The 16,991-nt window shown below is 37.8% G+C and overlaps 1 protein-coding gene across 2 annotated transcripts in view; it reads left to right on the plus strand.

The window, feature by feature from the left end:
* The first annotated feature begins 4,985 nt into the window (after positions 1 to 4,985).
* TMOD2 (tropomodulin 2) overlaps positions 4,986 to 16,991 on the plus strand; it is a 47,113-nt gene continuing 35,107 nt past the window's right edge. Inside the window, exons 1-3 of one of the 2 annotated variants that reach the window (XM_012545439.3) lie at positions 4,986 to 5,206; positions 12,173 to 12,355; positions 15,317 to 15,473. In XM_012545439.3, coding sequence (XP_012400893.1) covers positions 12,230 to 12,355; positions 15,317 to 15,473 — 283 coding nt within the window. In that variant the 5' untranslated portion in view covers positions 4,986 to 5,206; positions 12,173 to 12,229. Of the gene's footprint in view, positions 5,207 to 10,279; positions 10,832 to 12,172; positions 12,356 to 15,316; positions 15,474 to 16,991 lie in introns of those variants that run through there. The other variant, XM_031955207.1, reaches the window with a different exon arrangement.

A 16,991-nucleotide genomic window follows, 5' to 3' on the forward strand; every position in this document is an offset into this window, starting at 1 on the left:
ACTGTCACTGTATAGCACTATTTCCCCCTTGAAAATAAGATATAGGAAAACTAGGACAGAAATCAAAGGAATTTTATAACTTTAAATAATTTTTATCTTTACATGTAATTAGAAAAATAAAATATTATTCAAAAAAAGGCATCAGCTTTGTTTTGTCTTCCAGAGTCATCAAAGACCAGTGGCAAGATAAAAATCAAAGTGATTGGTAATGGTTTGGGATACAGATAGAATTGGATAGGTAACCAGTCCGTTAATTTAGTCAACCAGTACATACATATATTGTGGAATGAATGACTGCAGATAGACTTTGGGCTCAGTTCAGAACTGAATAGGAAGAGAAAAGTCTAGATTGCATTTGGGAAATTTCCAAATACCTTTAATTATACTTAACTGCTCCCTAACCCCAACTTAACACTATTCCTACTGAAAAGCCACACATAAGAGATAGTATTTGGATGAACTTTAAAGGAAGCTAGGGACTCTAGGAAGCAGGAGTAAGGAAGAGGAACATTCCAGGATTCAGTTCAACAAGTCACTACTATGATTCAACTAGATAGCCTCAGAGGTCCCTTCTAGCTCTAGATTTGAACCTACGTACAAGGCATCATGCTAGATTCTAGGATTACAAAGATAAAATTTAAAAGTCTAAGGGATTGTGAGTAGCCCAAAAAGGTAACTGGGAAGGAACTAAGCTACTATGTGGCAGGTTGTCACAATAATACTGCTAATAGTATTCCCATTTCAAAGTTAAAGAAACCGAGGCAAATAGAGATTAAGTGGTTTGGCCAGGAAATGTTTGAGATCAAATTTGAACTCAGCTTTTCCTAACTCCAGGAACAAATCACTATCTTTTGCAATGATAGTTGTCTATGAGAAAAAAATATCATAATGGGAATAAATATAATGAATTGCCAGTAATGATTTGGGTTCGAGATTTGATACAAAAATATCATCAAGGAAATGGTATTATCAGAAAAAGTAAGTGACAATGATTATGTATCAAGAGTAAGGAATAAATAGAGGTCTACAAATTAGTATGCCTGTACTGGACTCAGAGGATGTAAAAAATAGTCAGAGAAAGGGCTCTAGGACATTGAACAGACTCTCTCTGGAGAATTTATACAAGGTCATGGATAAGAATTACACAAGACAAAAAGACATGGAAACAAAAATCCACATCAATCATTTCATAGATCCTTTGTATAGAACAGAACATTTCAAATAATGATTTAAAATTTTTATTGGTAAAATAAATGTTTTTAACATCATCTTTATAAACTTCTTCCATCCTCTTCCCAGAATATCATTCATTCCTTATAATAAAGAATAAAAGAAAAGGGTGAAAAAGGTAGGTTAGCACAACTAACACATCATTATATACAATATACTACACCAATGGCCACACTTTGCGATGAAAAGAAAAGGCAGCATTTTCTCCTTTCTTATTCAGGGACAAGCTTGATCATTATGATTACATGTGGTAGGATAACAAGTTTAAATAGAAATTTTAAACAGAAAATTTAAACTGTTCTTAGACATTAATGCATTGTTGGTAGAGTTGTAAACAGTTCCAGCCATTCTGGAGAGCAATTTAAAATTATGTAAATTTTACTGTAAATGTATGTAAATATGTAAATATCCTTTCAAACAGCAGTCTCATTACTGGATCTGTATCCCAAAGAGATCATAAAAGAAGGGAAAGGAACCACATGTGCAAAAATGTTTGTAGCAGCTCTTTTTTGTGGTGGCAAAGAATTGGAAAATGAGTGAATGCCCATCAATTGAGGAGCAAATGGATAAGTTATAACATATGAATGTGATGTTATCTTTGGACACTTTGGATCACCATATAAATATCAATTTTTTATTGTGAATACTTTTTTGTGGATTTGTTCCACATTTCCACATCCATTTAAGAAATGATGAGCAGTGATTTCAGAAAAACCTGGAAAGACTAACATAAACTGAGGCTGAATGAAGTGAGCAGAACCAGGAGAACATTGTACACAATAGCAGCAAGATTATGTGATGATTAGCTATGATAAACTTGGCTCTTCTCAGTAACACACTGATCTAAGACAATTTCAATAGACTTGGGATGGAAAATGCCATCTGCAGCCAAAGAGAAAACTATGGAGACTGAATGCAGATGGTCACATACTATTTTCACCTTTTTTGTTTGCTTTTTCTTTCTCATGGTTTTTCCCTTTTGTTCTGATTTTTCTTTCACAACATGATTAATATGGAAATATGTTTAAAATGATTGTGCATGCATAAGCTGTATCAGATTGCTTAATGGCTTGGGAAGGGGGGAGGTAAAGAAAGGAGAGAGAAAAAAATTGGAACTCAAACTCTTACAAAAATGAATGTTGAAAACTATCTTGACATGTAATTGGAAAAATAAAATACTATTGAATTAAAAAAAAAATCCTTCTCCTAGGAGACAAATGCTCACAGGACACAATTTTCAAAAAAAAAAAAATGTGCAAAGTATTAACAACTACAAGAAAAAGTAATCCAAATCAACAAATAATAAGAGAAAAATGAAAACATCTCTAAAACTTTGCCTTATGCCCATCAAATTGGCAAAGATGATTTTAAAAATGGAAATAGTCAATTTTGGAAGGGCTTAAAAAGAAAAGTCCTTAGACTTTTTATTTTAACTCCAAACAATAAAAACAAATAATCCAGAAAAACAAATTCCTACATTGGCCATGTTTAAATATGTGTGTTTCATTCTGGATATGTCCCTTATCTCTCCACCAGTGGCTGGATAATTTAATTCATCTTCCTTATAGATTGGGGATTCTTAGCCTTGTCTGTGTCATGAATGGAACCCTTAGGCAGTCTTGTGAAACATTTGGACCCCTTCTCAGAAGAATGGTTTTTAACTGTATGAAATAAAGCACAAGATTACAAAGGAGACAAATTTGTATGAAAAACAGTTGTCAAAATACTTTTAGCATTCCAATCTTGTGGAATTCCTGATAACTTTTCATAGATCCCAGGTTAAGAACCCCGATTAGAGTTTGTAACTTGATCCCATTGAATCCCTTTTATCATCCTTTTTCACCACTTTTCTTGGGCATTGGTTGATTGGAACAAATCCACAAAAAAAATTCACAATAAAAATTGATATTTATATGGTGATCCAAAGTGTTCAAAGAGCTTTACATACATTTATCTCATTTGAACTTCACAGAAATCCTGTAGGTAGCAACTACAGGTGTGATGATAATTTTACAGATAAGGAAACTGAATCACAGTTTCAGAAGTGGTTTTCAAAGCCATATATGTGTGTGTGCATGCTATGTATGTTTGTGAATGTGTGTGTGTGTGTGTGTGTGTGCATTTAAGATCGTTAAATAGAACTATGGCAGGTCAGGAAGATCTATGTTTAAATTCAGCCTCAGACTACTACATTTGTGATAGTAGACAAGTTACTGCTGAAATTGTAAAATGGGGAGAGATAATAGCACTCACTTGGCAAGGTTTTGTGAGGATCTAATGAGAGAATAGTTGTAAAGTTCTTTGCATAGTGTCTAGCATAGAATAGTCCTTTATAAACACATATTCCCTTCCATTTCCTCTATCATTTATATTTTAGTAGATAAAAGTACTAATGAGATGATAAGCATATTCTAAATACTTTATTTCAAAAACATGAAAAAAAAACCCATAAACTTAATATTAGGACTACATATTCAGGCATAGTAACAAGAGCATGCGGTACTATGTAGACTTTTGCTGTATATTGTTGTTGTTCAGTCATGTCAGACATGTTTGACTCCTCATGACTCCCTTTTGGGGAGTTTTCTTGGCAAAGATACTGTTCACCATTTCCTTCTCCAGCTGATTTTATGGTTGAGGCGATCAGAATTATGTGATTTGTCCAGGACCACACAGCTAGGAAATGTCTGAGGTGGGATTTGAACTCAGAAAGATGACTTTTACTAATTTCAAATCATATCCACCATAATTTTCAAGTACATGACTTGCAAGGGAGAGTGATGTAGGGGTAAAGGAAGAATGGAGGACCTGTATGTTGACATGATAATGTGGACCAAGTCACTTAATTTCTTTTAGTTTCCTCATCTGTAAAAAAAAAAAAAAAAAAAAAAATGAGGTTGTATTCAGGCTCCCTTCCAATTGTTAGGTCTATGATATTAAGCCAAATTCCGAAGTTCGCCTCCAAGTAATTTAGTTTTAAAAATAATCCAGATGGCCTCAAGGCAACAACCACTACCCTATTCCCAGCCCATTCTGTCAGGCCTATCTAAAGATACAACCTGATCTCAGCCTCCCTCTTATTGTCTCTCTATTCCTTCCTTTGCCTTCTCTTCACCAAACCTCAATCCAGCCAACAATTCCCCCACACCAAGAACACTTCCCGTTCAAGTCAATGTTACCAAATGATGACATTTGGAACCCAGACTAGAATCAGGCAGTTTTACTAAGCCTTTATTTGGAGTTGGGGTGGGAAAGGTTGTTAGTCACTCATCTCGATTTCTTCACCGCTTTGAAATACCTCTATCCTCATTATCCGAATAATCCTGTAATTCCCAAAGTGGTCCATTTCAACTCTTCCTTGAAATCCAAAAAGGCGATGGCTCTACAACTTAATGTTGACTTTTGAGACTCGGACTAGAGTCGAATTCACAGTTTTATGATGCCTTCAGCTGGAGTGGAAAAAGCTGATTCGTTCATCTCGACTTCTTCCCAGTTTTGGAACACCTCTATCTTCCTATTCACAGCCCTTGTGATTCCCAAAAGGGTCCGTTACTGAAATCCCAAAGGTGTTACAGTCTTTGCAACCTTCCAGTACATTTTGGTTATGTTGTTTTAACATATCGGGAGGGGAAGGGGAAGAGGAAAACTAGGCAGACACGAAAAGATAGAAGAGAGTGAAAGGCAAGAGGAGAGATAATTTATGCTCCGGTGTCCCGCCTCCGATCCTGCATCTCACATCCTTTGGTCCTGGACTACGATTCCCGGCGTGCCCCGCTCTCCAAGCCTGGATCGAGGTCGCGCAGCCGCCTCCAGGCTAATTGACTAGCCTGTTGATAGTCCTGCTTAGCATTTCCCCCAGCCAGCCTCCTCACCTTTTCCCACCCAGCTCCTGCCACGGGCGAGAAAGGGCCACAAGCGGACAGGCGGACTGACGTCTTGACATTGAGAGCGGGCTCCGGGATGGAAGCGCTGATGGGTAAGGCAGTTCTCCGCTTCTCCCGGGATGGGTGGGGACTCGGCCGAGCCCTGTCTCCGCTGGGTTGCCGGGAGAGGCGCTGTTCCAGGCGCTGTTAGCTCGACATGTCCCCGGGACCGCAGCCGCAGCAGCAGCGACGGCTGCACCGCACCCTTCTTCCCTCCCTCCCTGTCGGGGCCGCCCGCAGCCCAAGCTAGAGGATGCTCTCAGCGCAGAGCTGGGGCGGGCGGGTGTTGGGAGCCCCGCTGACTGGTGGCCTCTTGGCTTTGCCCCCTACCCGGGTCCTCGAGAATGAGTTCGGTGCGGTGCCACCCTGCCCTGGGAAAGACTGCGCATCAGCTCCCTAGGGAGAGCGCGGATCCGCCGCTGGAGAGCGCGAGGTCCTCAGGGCTCGGGTCCCACGCCTCGCCCCCTGCGTTGCTCCAGCTCCGGGGCCCCGGGGTTGGCTGCAGTCTAGGAGGCGCCCGAGTTGGATTTCCCCCCTCCCGCGTGTCCTCCGCAGTGCTGGAGGGCTGGGCTGGGGCTTCTGAACGCTCTGCTTTGTTCAGGCTTCATCTACCGTACGTGTTCAGTCAACGTGGGGGGCTTTAAACATCTCCATGACTCGTGAAAACAAGCACTGAAACCCAGTACGCGGGGCCATTTAAAACAACAATAACAACTCCATAACTTGAGCTGTCATTCTAACAAATTTCTGCATCCACGAAGGATGCCTAAAAGCTGCCTAATGAGCGTCTCTGCCGCCCTTAATGTAGTCTGCCTGAAGTAAAAGTATCGTGCTGACCCTCCCGTCTTTAGATTTTCCCCGTTGTCCATAGAATTAAGGCTGAGGAAGGCTAGAGAGAGCTATTATACTTAACTATGATGGGGGGAGGAGGGAAATACTGCCAAAAGTGCAGAGCAGCAATTCAGATCCCTTTACTGCTAGCAAGCCCAAGGTCTGGCCCTGCCCAAACTCCTTAGCCCACCATCTTGTGCCCATTCCATGTTTTTCATTACTTTTTCCCCCTGACTCAAGATTCTCATTCAGAAAACTGGAGAGGTGAGTTGGGCTTTTGTTGTTGTTGCTGTTTGGTTGGGTTTTTTTGTCTGTTTGTGAAGGGAGATCAGAGAGGTTATCTACTTGTGAATGGACAGATGAACACCATCCAAGCGGGTTTTTTGTGTACTTGCAGCTATTTGTTGTTATTGTTTTAGAATAGCTTTCCTTAGTCTGTACAATTCAGATTTTATTCAACACTGTTTTTCTTGTCCAGGTATGAAGAAAGCATGCTATTTTATTTATTGCTATAACCGTATTAAATTATGTTCCATTTACTCCCTTTGAATTGTCTTTGTAAATTAGTATCTTATGTTTTATTTGGTGGGAGTGAAGTGATAGGAGAGTGATAGAGTATCAGCACAAGAAGAAAGGTGCCAGGGGCGGAGCATGGCCAAAGTAATAAGATGTCAGGGCAATGGAAACTAGATTCTAGAGATGGATGGGGACTTTAGCGATCATCTTAAGGTTCTTATCAACCTGGGATCTATAAACTTTATTTATAAACAATATATTTTTACAACTTATGTCAGTATAATGAATTTCCTTTGTAATCTCACATAATTTCTTTTGTGAATTTTAAAAATATTTTTCTGAGTAGTCTACAGGCTTCATCAGACTACAAAAGGGGTCTATAAAAGGGGGGAAAAAGGTCAAGAATCACCTACTAGACCAATCCCTATATTTTGCAGATTAAGGATTCTTAGTTGACCCCATTGCTTTATCCATTGGGACCTTTGGATGTCTCTTGAAGAGAATTCCTATTCACAAAATCAGAAAATAAGTAGAGAATTGCCAGAAAGACCTAATTTCAAGTCCTGCCTTTAACACACTGCCTTGGGTCACAACTTCTAAGAGAATTTGTCAGTCTGTAATAGAACTATAAACTGCAGTTGCTCAGCTGCACTGGTAGGAGCTTTATCACCAGAAGCTCCCCATCCCTGTGAAACCACAGTTCTGCATCCAAAAAAAAGATAGTTATACTTGTAAATATGTCTTAACTCTGTCAATATCAGTGGACATTAATAGGAGAGATAGCCAGCAAACTGACAAAGATAATGTAAGATGGGAATAGTAAATGAAAGGTTGTAGAAAGAGAGATGTACTAATTATTATTGGAGCTGTGAATTGGAGTAACCATTACAGAAAGCAAATTGAAATGTCATTAAGAACTAAAATGTCCTGCCCCAGAGATTCTACTGCTAGGTATGTACTTCAAGGAGGCCAGTGACCAAAAAAAAGGGTTTTTTTTTTTAGCAGCAAACAACTGGAAATATAGTAGAAGTTTTTTGGAGAGTAACTAAAAATTGTGGTATATGAGTATAATGGAATTTTATTGTACTGTATTATGAATATGATCAATATAGAGAAACATGAAAAGACTTATGATACAAAATGAAGTAAAACCAGGAAAACAATATTATAAACAAAGACAACAATCGTGTAAATAGAAAGAACAACAAAACAATCAAAACTGCATAGTACTAAATTATGATGATAAAACTTGACCCCAAAGGAGCGATATCAGAAGATATTTCCTCCAATGCATTGTAGAAGTACTACATTCATCCTTATGAATGTAGGATATTCCTTATAATGTCAGCTTTTTTTAGTTATTCAGTTTTGCAGAATTTTTTTCTTGCATCCTTTTATCATCCCTTATTATAAAGGATAGTTCTCAGTGAAAGAGAAAATATAGTAGAAAATGTAAATGATATATAAGTAAAATAATATAATTTTTAAAATAAAAAGGGTTTATTTGTATATAAATTTTTTAATGCTTCCTATTGTTTATAAAATAAAGTCCAAACTTTTTGAAATAGTGTCCTAAGCCTTTCCCAACCTGAATCCAACCCACATTTTTAGCCTAATTTTTTTCTTTCCTTTTTTTAGAAAAGATCTGCACATTTTTATGCAAATATAACTTTTTAGATAAAAGTTTTTCCATGGAAACACAATCTAAAATTTTAATCAGATATATAATTCAAATTTCACAAAATTTTTGATTGTGCGTAATTCATCCTCAAAATTTAAACTTAAACTTTACAAAAAATTACTGAAGAGTACATAATTAATATTTCTTAATTTCCTTTTTTGCACAGTCATAAAGTTCATATGTGAAATTGGAATCAGTGTATACCTACCATTTTGTGCCCTTTTTCTGACTTAACATTTTTTTTGTGGCCACTTTTCCTATGTATAGTATCATCTACAAGCTTGCCATTTTTAATAGCTATGGTATGATATTACAAGATTTTAAAATACCTTCATTTGTTTGATAAATCCATAGAGGATTACAAAACAAAGTGCTCTATGTTGTGGGGGAATACCAGTATTTGTGGCAGAAGGCTGGAACTGCATAAAGAAAATAAGGGAAGGCTTCATGGAATAAGTAAGATATGAGTTGGGCTCTCAAGAATGACTAGAAATTCAGCATGCAAAGACAGGTAAAGAAAAGCATTCTAGGAACAGGGAAAAGAGTGAGCAAAAACATAGAAGACTGAGAACACAATGTATGTTGGCTAGGGAGAAGAGAATGAGAAAACACAAGGAGTCCATTGTGATTGTAGCACAGAGTTTGGAGAAGCAAATAACGTGGCATAAAGCTAGAAAGGTAAGGTGGTACCAGATTATGGAGGGCCCTAAACACAGAAGGAAAAGCTTTAGATCTCTACTTGTTAGACAGTACAGAAAACATTAAAGATTTTTTTGAATAGAGGAATGGGCATGAAAGACTAAAGAAAGATTAATCTGATACCAGTATGTGGGAAGACCTATAAGGAGGATATTATATCACTAAGTGGCAACAAGGGCCTGTGGCCTATACCAGGGTGATGGTTATGGGAACTGGGAAGGGAATGGAATCAAGAAGTATAGAAATATAATCCACAGGATGGACTAACTGATTAGATATGATTGGTGATGAGAAGGGCTCTGGTGAAATGAGCTTATATGTGGGCGTGCTGAATCAGTCAATTGAAAAACAAATGTTCATTCAGTTCTTGTTGACTTAACATCCACCAGGCTTATGTCTATCATCTCTTAAAAAGTGACAGTAATCATAGAATTTAGAATTGCAAGAAACCTTAGAATCAACCTACTCTAACCTCCTCATTCTACAGATAAGGAAACTGAGACTCCAGAAAGATTAAACACTTTTCCTCAAGTAATGAGTATCCCACCTGGGATTTTAGCCTAAGTCATCTGACTCTAAATCCTGCATGTGTTTGCTGTTCAGTGTTTCCTACCCCCCACCCCACCCCCCCCAGTTATGTCTAACTCTTAATGACCTCATTTGGGGTTTTCTTGGCAAAGATACTGATGTGGTTTGCCATTTCCTTCTCCAGATCATTTTACAGATACGGAAACTGAGATAAATAGGGTTTTCCCCACAGTCATACAGCTTGTAAGTAGCAGAGGCTGTATTTGAACTTATGAACATGAATCTTTCTGACTCTAAGCCCAGTGCTATATCTAGAAGATCCCTAGCTACCCTCTAAAATCTCCCTGAAAATCATTTGTTCAGTTGTGCAAATTCTGGAATAATTTGCCATTTTCTTATCCGGGGGATTATGTGACTTGCCCAGGTCCAGACAGCTGAAATACATGTGTAAGGTCACATTTAAACTCAGGGTTTCCTAACTCCAGGCTGTATCCACTAATTTGCCTCTAACCTTTAAGTTTTCTACAATCTGAATATTTATTTAGCTTTGCTATATTGTAGTGTTTTATTAATTCATTTGGAATATCTTTCTCAGATTAGTAAAGTATCTCATTCAAATAAAAGAGACAAGAATTAGCCTCTAGGGTGGGAGGGAGTCAGAACCAAACAGGAAATGAATTCTAAACACTTGAACTATGTCTGGTTTCAAGAAGAGAAAGTATTAAAGCAAGTGCTTAGGTGGGTTTCAATGCTGGTATATGATTGTTAAGTCATCCATCTTTTGTGAGGTTCACAGTTAGGTGTGGGAGAGAGTACAGCATTAAAAACAAGGTAAGGCTCTAGGATGTTTATAGATGTTCAGCTGGGATGGTCTAGTACTTCTTACTTTTATGAGTAATTTGTAGGTCTTGGCCCTGGGATAGGCAACCAGGAACTCCCACAGTATATTTGTTCCTCTAGGTGTCTACCTGTGGGTCTGAAGTCAGGTGTCCAGATGTGTGATGTGTCCAGAGCTTAGACATAAAATCTGTCAAAAAAGAGAGCTGAATGATGTTCATATGTCCTGCAGATTCTGCCTGGAGATACAAATTTTATCCATTATATGTCCAGTGGTAGGCATAATAACACAACAGCTGCTATTCCAATCCAACTTTGCAGAAGTTAAACCTAATAATTCCTGGACTAATGCTTTAAAGTGGATCAAGTTACACACTAGATATATTCCTGAAAAGATTTTTGTATGTGGAATTTTAAAAACATAACAGTATTTTTAACATAGAAGAGAACACTAGGGTGAATACTTTTATGGCACAAGATTTATGTTCTCTTTGGATGAAATGAAATTACTTCTTGATATATCTATAAGTTAAGGGAATTGGATTAGATAATCATTAAATACTTTTTCAGATCCTGTTTCTATTTGGTAAGTTGAGATCTTTGCATATTGGTTCTTCAGAAAAAAGGGCACACCTGGGTTTCTTTCTTTCACTTTATTTTTCTTTATCTCACCTCTATTCTTAGATACTTCTAACCACAGGCATACCCCAGGTGACTTTAATAGTCAAGTGAGGCAATTTAGTTGAGATGTTGATGTCAGAAGAAGAGTTTTTCTTTTAAATATCTGAACCTGTGGGGAAAAAATGTTGCTTGGAGATTGCTCTGCAGAGAAACTTAGCAATTATAAAATTTTTAGGTTTTCTTCTTCTTCACTCTTTCTTTACCTTTTTCCTCATTCTTATGTTATCCTTTTTTAACCTTATTTCCCATGTTCCCCACTGAAGTTCTCCTAATCCAGGGCTACTTAAAGTTTTTCCACTTATGTTTTCATCCTAGAAATTTTTACACTACCTCGGGTATATAGATATATAAAATACACATGTAAATCAAGCATTTACTGAAAATAAATCATAAAGAAATTTATTTCAAAACAATTCTTTGGTATATATATAATTTTAGCATTTATTAAAAACAAAAGCAAATTTGCATACTAATAAGATGAATATATTTTTATTTATGCATAAAGAATTAAATTTTGGGAGAATATTTGATGCCTATTATTGTCAAATTTTTCATGATCCCCCATATTCAGTTACTTGTGGGTCAAAATGCACAGTTTAAGAAGCTTTATCCTAATCTCTCATCCTTAATAAATCCTATTTTTTATTCTTTTCATCTTTCCCTCCGTGAATAACAGTCTTTTTCAACAATACTTAAATTGCTTCTCTGGTCTTTAAATGATTTTCTATTACAAGTCCATATTCTCCAAGACCCATCTTGTAGTTTCTAGTCTCACCTTTTGACTAAATTCAATAACAAACTCAGCAAACATATATTAAACATTTTCTTTGTACAGGGGACTCTGGATCCTGGAAGAAACAAAAGATGAAATCATAAACCAATCTCTACCCTCAAGGAACTTACAGTCTCAGTTGATTAGAATCAAATCATTGTTTTCTAGAACAATTTACAATAAATAGAGTTTACTAGGACAGGTAGGTGGTATAGTGGTTAGAGTCTAGAGTCAGTAGGATTCATGCCTCAGATATTTATTAACTGTGTCTGCTGGGGCAAATCATTTAATTTCATTTGCCTTGGTTTATTTATCTGTAAAACTGAGCTGAAGGAAATGGCAAGCCACTCCAGTATTTTGCCAAGAAAACAAATGAACAAGAGTCAACTAGAACATTACTATTAACTAAGCACTTTTTGGAAACCTGATGTATCAAAGAGAGTGGGATACTATTTGTTTCTTTCTCATTAATAGGCTTTTGAAGATCAGAAAGGTGGCTTATGTAAGTGTCCAGACCCTGAACGTGAAATCATGGCCCTCCCTTTCCAAAAAGAGCTGGAGAAATACAAGAACATTGATGAAGATGAACTTCTTGGTAAACTCTCAGAAGAGGAACTAAAGCAGTTGGAAAATGTTCTTGATGACCTAGATCCTGAGGTGAGTGAGGGGGAAATGGAGGAAAGGGTTTAGTGAGAGAACCATGTAATAATGTTGCTTTCATGGTTGAGCCACCAACTCCACCAACTAGTTCCAAATTCCAAGTCAGGAGTGTCCTCCTGAGTAGCTCTGTGACATTAGAAAGTCATTTAATTTCTCCAATCTTCAGATAGAAGGAATTTTTCTTGAGTCCTGAATTCAACCCAGAGCACATTCCAAGAATCTCATATTATTCCACATTCCTTCTCAGGATGACCTGAACTCAAGGATAGATTTTTACGCAATCCCATGACAATTCTGTTGGGTGGGGCTTTTTATGCCTCTGCAGAGCTCACTTTTGATGAATGGCTAATTTAAGGATATGGAAGCTATAATTGTTGGCAGCCCATGAAGTGTAAACACAATAACATCTTAAGAATTTGTACCAAATTGGGGGTGGTCAGATATTTGATCAATGTTAATGCTTTTGTTACTGTCAAGTACATAAAATAATTTGAGTTAGATAACAAAGAGCTGCCTCACAGAGGTCTATAGGGGAGATATAATGATTAGTCAAGAATGATGCCTTATTTGATGTGGCAACCATTAAATGTTTGTAGAATGATAAAGAAAATAGTTGCTTTTAGCTTTTCCAAGGATTCTTTAAAAGTTTATGCTATTATATATAGGACTGCTTGCCATATAGGGGAAGGGGTGGAGGGAGAGAGGGGAAAAATCGGAACAGAAGTGAGTGCAAGGGATAATGTAAAAAATTACCCTGGCATGGGTTCTGTCAATAAAAAGTTATTATAATAAAAAAAAGTTTATGCTATTAGATAGCTCGAATATTCTCCTTGAAATCTTATTGACACTCTTAATTTATTCAGTAAAGCCTTTCTTAGTGCAAAGTTGAATTTTAAAATAGTCCCTGATTAAATCAACACAATTTTACAACTAAATGGAGCTAAACTAATGATTTTGTTATAGTCTAAGATGTTTTATAAATTATTTTAGCACAACTGATACTTTGTTGCATTTACTTTTTATTTTTTTAATAAAGAATGTTCAGTAAAGTACCATTTGAGTATATAATGCAGCTTGGAGTCAGGTTTGGCCCCCCTCTTTCTGGTTGACTGTAGAAAAATCCCTTAACTTTTCTAGAAATCCATTTCTTCATCTGTAAATTGCAAATATTATCTCTACTACTCTTAACTTAAAAAAAAGAAAAACTAACAACAATAAAAATTATAAAATAGCCAGTGATAAAAGCCTTTCTAAAGTTAAGGAGATATACTCACTATTTTTTCAGTTTTCAGAAAGATGAGTAGGAATAGGGAATACAGGGTTTGATGACTACTAGAAATGCAAAGCTGCTTTACAAGAAAATCTTTAATTAAAAATTAACTAAAAACAAATGTCTGGAACAAAATAAAACAAAGTGAAAATTTGGGGTAAGATATTCCTTCTGATTCTAAAATTCCCTAATCCTTTGATTAACTAAACATATATGAGGTTCTCCTGCCTTACTTTAATGTTTACCTAATATCTGCATGGGACAGTTAGGTAGTGATTCCTGGAATCAGGAAGACTTGTTTCTTCCTGAGTTCAAATCCAGCTTTGGACACTTAACTAGCTGTGTGTGCCTTTGCAAATCACTTAATCCTGTTTGCCTTAGTTCCTAATCTGAAAAATGAGCTGGAGAAGGAAATGGCAAACCACTCCAGTATCTTTGCCAAGAAAATCCCAAACAGGGTCACAAACATTAGGACAAAACTGAACAACTACAAATAATCCACATCTGACCAAAGGTAGAATTGTTAAATGTGAAATGAAATAAGGATGTAGTTGTTTTCTTCTGTAACTCTGAATGTCTGTCTTTAATGGCTGTGGGAGCACTCTGGACAGTGTTCAAAATTTGAGCCCTGACCTATGGCAGGAGACTTTGAAAGGCTCCTGGCACTATCTCACCAGACCACAAGAGAGTTAGAAAACCTTGAACTGCTCCTGCAACTCAAAAGTTCAGGAAACCCAGATGTCACTCAATCGACAAACAGGCACAGTACTAAATGAACAGCTCCTCCTTCAAGAAACTTATATTTACCAGGGGAAGCAACATATATGCATATGCGTAAATATGTAAACAAAATAAATAGAGGGTGGAAAGGAATTGACAGCTGAGAGAATCAACGGAAGGCCTCATGTAGGAGAAAAATATGTGAGCCGAGATATCAAGGAAGCCCTAGAAGTAAAGAGAGAATGAATTCTGGGCATGGGGAAGGCAGAGGTGAATGAGGGGGAAATGGAGCTAAGTTAAATGTTTATATGAGGAACAGCAAGTAGTCAATTTGGCACAAAGGAGGAGTGAGGCATACCAAGCCTAGAAGCACTGCTTAGAACAGGATTATGAAGGACTCTAAGAGCCAAAATGAGGTGTTTGCCTTTTGTCCTAGAGATAAGTAGGAGTCCCTGGAGGGAATATTTGAGGAAGGGAAATAAGTTTAGCTGTCATCCTGACCTGGAGTACCCTGGAAGGTTTCTGGAACGGGCACAAACAAGAAGGATCTGTGCTATATGCTGGGGGTCCCCACTCTATGCCATTGCCTGAGAGAGCCTACCAGGTGTTTCCCAGCTGCCTTTCTTTATCTATAGGAATAATATCCTAGCGTTCCAGATAGACCACCTACTCCTCCTGTTTGGGAATGTTGGGACAAGGGTCCTGCTACAGCAGCACTTGCCTTTGGGTCCTTCAGACCAGCTCCCTTCACCATCCCGTAGCAAGCTTCAGGAGGGCACCTGGGGATTGCCAGGGTGGGCAGATGCTCTCCTGCTGCACTCACTAAGAGAGAACAGAACCTTAGTTAACTGGACAGAAAGCTTATGCTTACCTGATATGGTAGTAAATGGGGACAGGGATAGCAAATGAAACCTCAGGCAGACGACCTATCTTGTCACTGACACCTGAACAAACCTATTACTTGGCAGAGCGCGCTTCTGCCAGCAGGTTTCCGGCAGAAAGACCAGACACAGAAAGCAGCCACGGGCCCCTTTGACCGGGAGCACCTCCTTTCATATTTGGAAAAAGAAGCACTGGAACACAAAGACAGGGAAGACTTTGTACCCTTCACTGGAGAAAAGAAAGGTAAGGTTCAAGCTTGAATTAGGTTTGAATGGCCAGCCAGTGCAACCTGGGAACCAGCTGCTTACTGCCTCACTCACTCAGGCCGAGAATGGGGTCTGACCTAAAAAAGATGTGGAAGCAGGGGAAAAAAAACACGTCTTTATTTGCTCATCAAATGTACTTTTCTCCCCTTCTTTTCCTGTTTCTTCTTTTTGGACCGACTTGTGATTTGGTTGGTAGGGAGTATTCTTTTACATTAATGCAGAACTGTAACTTGTTTTGCTTAGAGTTGGCTGGAACTACCTAGAGTTTACAAGACTTACACACAGCCACACAGCCAGTATATGTCTGTGTCATTTAAAGGAATTGAACACACACAGATGATGACATATTCTATTAAATATTTAACAAGCAGCTTGCCCTACACCCCCCCCCAAAAAAAAGATAATTTATTCATGACATGCTTTTAAGTTTAATCTGCATTATTAACATTTCTTCCATCATATTTTAAATTCTAAACAATCGAGACAATAAATCAAGCCCTGTTTTGTAGCATTTGTTGATTTCCAAGGTATAGTACACCCATTGAAAAATTTAATAATCAACTCCCTGATATGAATCATTTCTAGCATACCCTGGATCCTAAGGTTCTGAGATCTCAGAAAAATCTGAGTAGTGTGTGGAAGAAGGTCCAATGCTTTTTGATCATGTCATTCAGGCTTATGCTGACCCTTACCTCTGGGCTGAAGAATTCTCATAAAGCCTTTTCTCCTTTATCCCCATTTCATGTTAAACCCCCCATACACACACACACACACACACACACACACACACACACACAGCAGCTCTAAGTGACAGACTAGCTAAAATTAGTGACATTTATAGGTTGGTTCATGTATCAATAGAATATATGTCTCTCTAGATGAACACTAAACCAACCGATGAAAAGCTCCCCTGACTGTGAGTCCCTTATTTCCGCACTAATCCATCTCCCCACCCACACACTCAGAGCTGAGAGCAGCCTGTGGAAGTTCTTTAGACAAAGAATGACTGGAGCCAAGGGTATATTACTTTGATACTCAACAGCCTTGCAGCTAGAAGGGTCTCAGCTTCTGTATACCAAGACACTAGCATCTAGGTTTCCAGGCTGGCTTAATTAGAGTACCTACTGCCATGCCTGTAGCGATAGCTGTCTCCTGACTTCAATTGCTCAGAATTGTTCACATGCAAACTGATGGCTTGAGTGAGCAATATTTAGAATGGCATTTTGTTAAGAAAATTAAGTAGAAGTGAAGAACTAAGCAGATAATCAGAGATTACTATGGAAAAATTGGTTGGTTTCCATAGTAGCTGTGATTTACTTAATTGGGAAAGGGGAAAAAAGATTTCACATGTAGAGCAAAATTTTAGGAGACATCAAAAAGGGAAGGGTTTTAAATCAAATAGCAAGCATTTGCTTCATTTCAGATCCATTCTGTAAAGCTTTGAGGAGGAGTTGGAATTTTAGGAGCTACCTGAGTGATAGAGAAAACTTAGTGG

The sequence above is a fragment of the Sarcophilus harrisii genome, chromosome 2 (genome assembly GCF_902635505.1).
Source record: "Sarcophilus harrisii chromosome 2, mSarHar1.11, whole genome shotgun sequence".
NCBI classification, from domain to species: domain Eukaryota; kingdom Metazoa; phylum Chordata; class Mammalia; order Dasyuromorphia; family Dasyuridae; genus Sarcophilus; species Sarcophilus harrisii.